This window comes from Hydra vulgaris, chromosome 06 (assembly GCF_038396675.1).
Source record: "Hydra vulgaris chromosome 06, alternate assembly HydraT2T_AEP".
In the NCBI taxonomy this organism is placed as follows: Eukaryota; Metazoa; Cnidaria; class Hydrozoa; order Anthoathecata; family Hydridae; genus Hydra; species Hydra vulgaris.
Genome location: NC_088925.1, coordinates 1,527,501 through 1,536,685, shown reverse-complemented (window position 1 = coordinate 1,536,685; position 9,185 = coordinate 1,527,501). Strand labels below are relative to the sequence as shown.

At 28.7% G+C, this 9,185-nt stretch overlaps 1 protein-coding gene across 1 annotated transcript; it reads right to left on the bottom strand.

The window, feature by feature from the left end:
* Window positions 1-3,576: 3,576 nt before the first annotated feature.
* Window positions 3,577-4,673, bottom strand: LOC136080914 (uncharacterized). Its single transcript, XM_065798297.1, has 3 exons — window positions 4,526-4,673; window positions 4,260-4,369; window positions 3,577-3,974 (listed from the first exon to the last, which is right to left on the bottom strand). Exons 1-3 carry the CDS (start codon window positions 4,620-4,622, stop codon window positions 3,666-3,668), a joined length of 516 nt encoding a protein of 171 aa, XP_065654369.1. The 5' UTR covers window positions 4,623-4,673; the 3' UTR covers window positions 3,577-3,665.
* Window positions 4,674-9,185: the final 4,512 nt, after the last annotated feature.

Below are 9,185 nucleotides of genomic sequence, written 5' to 3'. Positions count from 1 at the left end.
GACAAATTTCATCAACTTCTGTTTGTAAATCTGAAGTTATTGTGCATCTTTCAACTTTTCAAAGTGCCAGTTAAAAAAATTAAAAATATCCTAAAAGACAAAAAGAATAAAATAGTTTTAAAATGTTTGTAGTATATATATTATTTTATTTATCAAGTAAGACTTTATAATACTTAGACTAATTATTTTACAATATTAAAAAATTTTTCATTCATCTAGCAACAATTTAGCGACAAAACTAAATTTTTTGAGAAAAATATCAAAGTTTAAAACTCTTTATGTACATACCTGTCATTGCCATGAGCCGGATTTGATGCTGTGTCCATGAAGTAGAAAAAGATGCTAAACTAAGTATTGCCTTATTAATAGATTCTTGTCTTGCAAAAAGGGCTAGTAGCAACAGTTCAACTTGCCATCTCTATCTGCTAACAGCCATGCATGATGTATAACCAATAACTCTCCATTCTCTTTAGTGTAAGATGCAACTGCATATAAACTCTTGCTCATGTGTAAATATATATAAAGTACATAAATTATAGTACAATTAAAATCAAAAATCATTTTATAGTATAAAATCTTTATACAATATCTTAATCGTTTTTTATGATTGTTATCTGAAAATAAACTCCATATAGAATATATAATCTAATTATCAAAAAATAATTGACTATTTATCATTATTACTACTACTATTATTAAATTATTACTATATAGTTGACAAAAATAAAACTTGCAGTCTCAAATTTATTACAGTAAAAAAGTTACATTAAGTATGACATTTTCTTAAGTTATGACTCCTTTAAATTATTTTATTATTAAAAAAAGTCAGACACATTAAATAAAATAAATGATGCATTAAAATAAATTGCAAATTTTCCAAATCATTATTCCATCATATATAAAATTTAAAAAAAGCAGTGCTTTTTTTAAATGTCTTAAAAGATTAAGTCGGTCATATTGACAATTGGGTTGAAATAAAATATTGCAATACTTACATTAAGTTTGTCTTTTAAATCAACCAGTCAAATTAGAGTCAAACACATGGACAATCATTATGTTGCAATTCAGAAATTATTATTCATAAAAATAAATTTTTCCATTTAACCTCATGTTTGCTGGACATCTTAATGGAAAATCTGATAGTATAACTTTAAGGCAGCTAGTACAAAAATTAAATCAAAAAAATAAAAAAATCTTTTTTCTGATAAAACCGCACACTCGATTATTTACTTAGTTTAGTTTTTCGCAAGTGACTAAGCGCTCATCTTTATCTAATTAACTTAGTGTTAATTCCGGTTTAATTAAGAAAAATAATGTTATTTGTTTATATAATAAACTCTTACTCATTAAAAACTAACTATTATATTATTTCTCAATATAATCATCACTCACTTAATTCAATTTAACTCACTCCTTTTAACATGTCAACTAAAAAAACAAAAGCATGCAAGGAAGACGGTATACTAGCCGCATTAACTGATATGAAAGAAAATCTCAACATTTCTAGTCTCAACGCTCAAAGATTGCAAATTAACAACAACAAAGGCTTTTGCAGTTCAGGTACAACAACGATACTCTCAAATGAAACAGAAAGATTGATTGTGCATGCGTTCCAATTACTTGGTGACTGGGGTTATGGTTTAACCCAAAATGAAATCCTAAAATTTGTATGTGGCTACCTTAAACGCTTAGATCAATTGCATTTATTCAAAAATGACAAGCCTGGTAAAGACTGGTTTTATGCCTTTATAAAGAGATGGTCATTAGAAATTTTAACAAAAAAAGCAGATAATTTAGCATTTAAAAGAGTCATTTCTTGTACGCCAGAAATAAGTGATCGTTCTTTTAAATGCGTCGCCAAGCAATATCAACAGACTGGTATAACTTCTGGGTCGCATATTTAGAATTGTGATGAAACAGGTTTTGCGGGTGATCAAGGTAAAGCAACCGTAGTGTGTCGAAAAGGGACAAGACTTGCATTTAAACTTACTGGCAACAATCAAAAAATTCACCAACTGTAAACAATTGCTGCAACGCTGATGGACATTTTGCACCACCGTTTGTGATATACAAAGCTAAGAGAAACTTTCGTCCTGACTGGGCATGAGGTGATGCAGTTGGCACCAAATATTCAATTTCAAAATCAGGCTGGATGGAGCACGATACGTTTATTGAATGGCTGAAAGAAGTATTTATACCCGAAACTGAGCAAGTCGGTGGTATTCACATTTTAGTATAACATAGGCATACAAATCGCACAACTTTGGAAACGGTATTGCTGTGCAAAAAACACAATATAATCTTGACTTGTTTACAAGAGCATTCTTCACATATTCTACAACCATTGGATAGAGGTGTCTATTGTCATGTCAAACAAGCATGGAAAGAAATTCTTACAAAGTATTACAAAGACTCAAAATGTAAGAATTTAGATAAACAAAATATTCCATCGTTGCTCAAACTACTCTATGAGAGTGGTAAATGTTTTACACGCATGCATGCAATCGCTGGTTTGTAGTAGACTGGCTTATTTCCACTTAATAAAAACAACATATATCATAAGGCGTTAGCAATCATACAAAGGTTTAATATACCTTCATCAACTTTTGCAATTTCCGCAGCACCTGCACCATCTTGCTTAAATACAGCTTCATCATCTTCAACATCCGCTGCACCTACTCCAACTACACACCAATTAACATCTTTCTCAACTACACCAGCTTCATGTTTTGATAGGTATCAAGCATGTGTTGAGCGTTGCAAAAACAGTATCAAGAAGCAGTTTTTTCGAGCAAGAAATTAATCGCAGTGTGAAATGAAAAAAAATTTGTTAAGTAATTTTCTACTAATATATAATTGCTCTGTTCTTTTAAGAACATTGAGCACTTTATTTTATAAAATGCATTTTAAAGTTGTTTAAATATATATATACACTCAAAAAAATCTTTCCTTATTTTTAAGGGAAAAATTAAGGAAATAATCCCTTATATTTGACACTAGGAAAGATTCCCTTAAAATAAGGAAATTGGTTTTTAAGGAAATTTCTTTCCTCAAAAATCTTTCCTTATTTTTGAGGGAAAACTTAAGGAAATATTCCCTTATATTTGGCACTAGGAAAACTTCACTTGAAATAAGGAAATAGATTTTTAAGGAAATTCTTTTCCTCAAAACGAATTCCCTTAAAATAAGGAAACCCATAAGTAATAATTTTCTTAATATAACAAAAATTCATTCAAATGCATTGAAAGACGAAATTTGATTAATTTACGTAGTATTGAGTTATTTTTAGGCAGTTATTTTTTTGATAAAATCAAGACTGAGAAAAAGATTAGTTAGAGTAAAACTTCCTTATAAGAAAGTTAGAGTAAAACTTACTTTCTGTATACAGAAAGTAAGTTTTACTCTAACTGCTTACAGCAGTTAGAGTAAAACTTCCTTACTGTAATATTAATTATTATTGTAAGTTTAAATCTATTTTTGAAAAACGCATTATCGAAATCAATCGATCACAACAACAAAAAAATATATATACATTAAAAACTATAATCTACAAATAGTACACCGTAAAAATTTACAAATATTGAGATTACAACTTGAGAGTGGCATAGTTACATTTTTAACAATAATAAATACATATACACAGGACAACAACAAAAAAAAAATTGTTAGTTCAATTGAAAAAGTCGATCGACACTATTAACTGAACTGGAGGTTTTTTCTTTTCCAAAACTTAATAGATAAATTTTGTACTGTAGGAATTTAAAAAATATTTCCAATCCATTTGGATATTCTAAAGAAAACACCCAAAACATTTTAAACAAATAGTCGATGCACTCAACCATGTTAAATCCTGCCACACAGACTTTGCCATCACAAACAATACTTCCATTTAGCTGATTATTATCATCAGCAGATTGCTCGATATACAACTTTGGATGAGCCAGTTTTTCTGTTAGATTAATGGAGCTGCCTGGCTAAATTAAGAATTCAAAATTAACTTACAACAATTTATTCTAAGGATATATTTTTTCGAAATATATATATATATATAATTTAAAAAAAAATAAGTATTATTGCAAATAAAGTTATTATTACTACTTGCTACTTATAATAAATGTTCAAAAATATTGATAGAAGCAAAAGATCTTTAGACAGCATTAACTTTGTTTCCAATTAAAATTTCAAGAAATACAAATAACTGAAATTTTATTCATATTATTATTCATTATATACTATGCATTTCATTAAAAATGGTCCACCTCCACATATGTTATCAGTAAATCAAATGATTCTTTTGCTGTTAACCGTTTCTTTCCAGTCATCGGTAACAAAAAGATGAATGCTTTAATAGCAGATGTTACCTGAGCATCTATGAAAAACAAAAACACGAGTTAGAGCAAAAACTTAATAAGCTGGCAAATTTGTCGATTGTGAGTTCACAAGTCTCAATATTATTAAATAAATTATTTTTCATTGTAATAAAAAAAAGCTATTATTGAAAAAAATATTTAAAAAAAAAACTAACTTGACCCTCCAATAGCTGTTTCTTTAGTACATTTTTGTAGGTATTCGAATGTCGAGTTCAAACAATAAGCAAGAATAGATGGAACTAATGTCAACATGCGTGTAATGAAACAATCAGCTGCGCCTGGATGCCTGCGTCTAAAATCTTGCAGCAACTGAACACAAAATCATTGATAAGTAAATGGGTAAAGTAAAATAGCATATATCTCATTTTTACCAAATGATAGATTTCCACAAACTAATTTTTTATAAAGTTGCCTAACGAAAAGAAAAAAGTTGCCTAACTGACAGCTAGCCGTCAAAATCAGAGGCACATATTATCTTATGTCCAATAGGCAATAAGGCACTATGAGATATGTCCAGGACAAACAACAATTAGTAATATATGTTTTTTAAGTTAGGCATTTAAAAAATACCATAACAGTAAAAATCTTAATATTTTTAATTTGTAATTAAAGGCTATAAGATGCTTTACTAAAAACTTAAAAAAAAGGAACTATTCATCCTTAAACCCATCAATCCTCTGCATAAAAACCATATGAAAAAGATAATTAATAAAAAGAAAAAATATTAAACATGACTCTAACCATTTCAAGTGTCTTTTGGTTAATAGAATAAAGTTATAATTAAATTAAAAGTTAATTTTAAATTAGATATAGTGGTTTACTCTTACCAGTTGTGGCAGTAACAAAAAAATCTTCTGGTTTTAGACCAGTGATTCCTGAAAGGAATACACTTACCATATTTAGTTTGTCTTTTGGAGGGTAAAAACCATACAGGTCAATAACTTTAGCAGCTGTGACATAGGTGATGGAGACTCTTTCAGCAATGCCGTAACCCAACAGTTTTTAAGTGCAACATATGCAGCTTAGACTTGCTATGCTGGAGCAAAAAAGACTCAAGTGATGCTTGACTCATAAAAACACTAGATAGGGCCTTAGAAGGTGTTGGAGTTACCTCTATGTTACTGTTAGCTGAATGAAATGATGGAGCAATGGCATCAGTAATATTACTACTGTGGCTGTTATCACTTACAGCAGCAGATGCTGCCATAACAGGGATTTGAATTTCTCTCATATTCTAAATATGGAATTGTTTAATAATTGTTTAATGCAATAAATATTAATATACTAAAAATCAGAGAAAAATATTTAAATATGTATTTCTTGGCAATACCCACTACATTTCATAACTTTATTTGAAAATACCCACTTCATTTTATAAAGTAGATAAATTCAAACAAAGTGGGTAATTCCTCATTTGAATGTTAAATACAATACTTTACCTCATCCCAATTTTCATTTGGTTGTAATACAATAATTGAAGTATCAGAGCGTACCACAAATGTAAAAATCTTCTGGATCAATTTCGCAACCATCAGATTCCAAAACAAACTTTAGTGGGATATCTGTATCTATCTCAAATTTTGTGTGCACTAAAAACAAATTAATTTTAAAATAGTTAAATATATTAAACAAAATGATTGTAAAACATTATTGTAAATTCCATTTCAAAAGTTTAAAATTTTTTATTAATAAAAAACTATTCTAAATGTAAAAAAAACTATAACACTATTAAACATTACCTATATTAACTACAAAACAATTAAAAATATTATTTTTGAATTCAAATCGATTTAAATCAAAGCATGATTTAAATCCATTTGAATCAGTTGATTAGAATCGATTTAAATCATGCTTTAAATCAGTCAAATAAAAATCATGATTAAAATTAAATTTTTGGATTTTAATTGTTTTTAATAGTTGTTTATTGATTTAATCTACTTATAATCAAATGAAATCGATAAATATAACTCCTACATATATTTGCATTAGTATATTAGTCAAATAATGCGTTATATGATGTCATTATATCACATCTTAGTCAAATAATTTGTTATATTAATGTTTATTGTAGGATTTTTAATAGGGTCATCAGCTTCCTAATGAACCTATTGAAGGTGAAACAGCCTGTAGAAGGAAAAAGATAGATAAGTGTTTTTTTACTAATTTATTACTTCTCTGTTTAAGAATATTGAGAACTGTATTTGTAGAAAACACTAATATAATTATAATATATATATATATATATATATATATATATATATATATATATATATATATATATATATATATATATATGTATATGTATATATACATATGAAATATTTATTAATAATTAAAAAAATAACTACAATTAAAATTTAGAGCATATACAATTTATTAACATTTTCGAACAAACCAAGAATAGTCAAACCAAGTCATCAAAATTGACTAGTGAAGACATACATGATAAAAAATAGTATTACAAAACTAAAAAACAAGAATGCTTAAGTTTGCTTATGTTATGGTTATGCGTGTTACATTTTAAAATGTAAAAAACATAATTGCTTAATTTTAATTAACTAAAGGTACATTTTAAACATATATAATACAAAAACTACGTAAAATAACAAAATGTTGGAAAAAAAGGTTAAAAAATAACATATCTGGGAGCAACAAAAAATAACTCTTTCTCTTCATAAAAAACTTGGTGACTGTTTAAGGGAATGTGATCTTTCAATTCATGGACTTGCTTACAGAAAAGTGTTGATTGTGGATTGTAATCAACTAAATAGCCATGAAAATGGCTATCAAAGTAGTAAACTGTAAGCATCCGCATTATCATGAAAACTGTGTTATTAAGGTATATTAGACTTTCAACAAAACCAAACTCAGGTATACCATCATTAGAACTACATGTCATAACACTTTCCTTTAAAATTTTATAATGCCCAATTTCAAACCATTTTAAAAAATGCACTGTTTCAGTTTGAGATAATAAAAAATTAGTCTGCAAAAAATGATTAATGTCACTAGGCTCAACTTGATTAACAAACAATTCATATGTTTTTCCATTGATAATGCAATTACTGAATACTGAGTGAGAAATGAAAGCATTTGCTAAAGCAAGTTGACCCCGCTTACTTAATGAAAATGCAATGTTTTTAAAACAGTGGGTACTTCGTGAAACTTGTTTAAAAAAATTGTCGAGATTCAAACCGCATGCACCAGTATCTGCATGGAGGTCCACACTTCAGTAGAGCCGTAGGATAATGCACAAGAAAGTGATGTTTAGGTGTTAAACGTTTATGTGGAAATAACTGGAGATAACTTTGATGATGCTCTGCTATTAGGTGTGATAAATAGGTTGCTAACCCAACATTAACTTTTGGAGCAAAGACTATGTCTAAAATATCCATAAGCAACAAAAGTAAATTCCAATATGGTTCATCTCGTGGAATTTTGTGTCCTATAATGAATGGTATATTTCGGATTAAGCACCAGCATTCTGAAGCAGTCATTTTTAATCGTTGAAAAGACACAAAAGTTGTGGGTCGACTATTTCTGTCAGAAGAGTCAAAATTAAATTCAGTCAACAACAAATTAAATTCGCTAAGAGATATATACCCATCAGCACTTAAACTACCTAACACATCACTTAATTCAATAGGAACTATCCCTTCCAATAAATCATGCATTGCATCAACAGCAAAATTTTCCATAACATGAAAGAACTTTAGCTCATTAAAAATGCACCCATTTTTAATTCCGCCTTCAGACTCCTTATAATCGGGTTGACCAACTGAATTAACTAAATGATCATAAGACTCTTTAGTTCGTTTAACTTAATTAGTTTTAAGGAACTTAATTTGACTTTCCTCCTTAATCACTTCACATAATCTACAGAATTTCTGTGCATTAAAACTCTCAAAAAATCCAAACAATGAATGGTAACCCAAATTATCAGCAGAAAAAAGTGCTAGAGATGCTCGCACTGTTATTGTTTGACTTATACACCCTCGTCAGATTCTAATTGCTTCAACATGTTTATTAATGGGGCAAGAATTATATCATAAGACCGTGTTTTATCTTTAGCATCTAGAGCATACCACATGCCCACCAGAAAAATTGAAGATTCTTTAGAAAGAAATCTTGAAGGTAAAATTCTCACCGTCATATAAAGAGCCTCCATTTTATGTATCTGTGTATGCGGACCAAGTGGATTTGTTGTTTCAAACCCATCAATATAAAAAAGTAAAACCATTGCATCAGGAAATTTAGAAAAATAGGGATGTTGCTTATATGAGTCAGTGTCAAAGTAATCAGTTATGTTCCTATCATTACTTGCATGGTCATAGCAGTTTAAACTTAAGGAGTGGTGTTTACATTCAATTATTATTCGTGCTGATAATAATTCAATAGGAATATATTGAGCAGTATCCAGTATGTCTTTCATTTCGTAACTTCCTAATGAGACTGATTTGCATTTCTCTTTCCTTACTCCAAGAAACACTGGCTGTGGAACTATATAAAAATAATTTTTTTTAAATATGCTATCAGCTTATGTTCTGTATCAACTTTATCAATGCAAGTAGTCACAGTTGCAAGATCTTCATAAAGATTTTGGACACAAGTAACATTTTCATCAATATTTAGTTCATTAAAAACAGAGCGAACATGCTCTAAAGTTAACTGCAGTGAATCCTGCAGTAGTTCCTTTACACCTTCAGTTACAAATTGTGCATTTATCAAAAGATTGTTAGATCTTGCTTGAAGCTTAGCAATAAATGAAACAAATGATTTCTGCATACTATCTTGTATATTGCTTCTATCTCTATT

Coding starts and splice junctions, on each gene's coding strand:
- LOC136080914 (XM_065798297.1), bottom strand. CDS start 4,622: ATGTTGACATTAGTTCCATCTATTCTTGCTTATTGTTTGAACTCGACA. Junction 4,370..4,525: donor AACAGCTATTGGAGGGTCAA/GTTAGTTTTTTT, acceptor TGTTTTTCATAG/ATGCTCAGGTAACATCTGCT. Junction 3,975..4,259: donor TACTGATAACATATGTGGAG/GTGGACCATTTT, acceptor TTCTTAATTTAG/CCAGGCAGCTCCATTAATCT.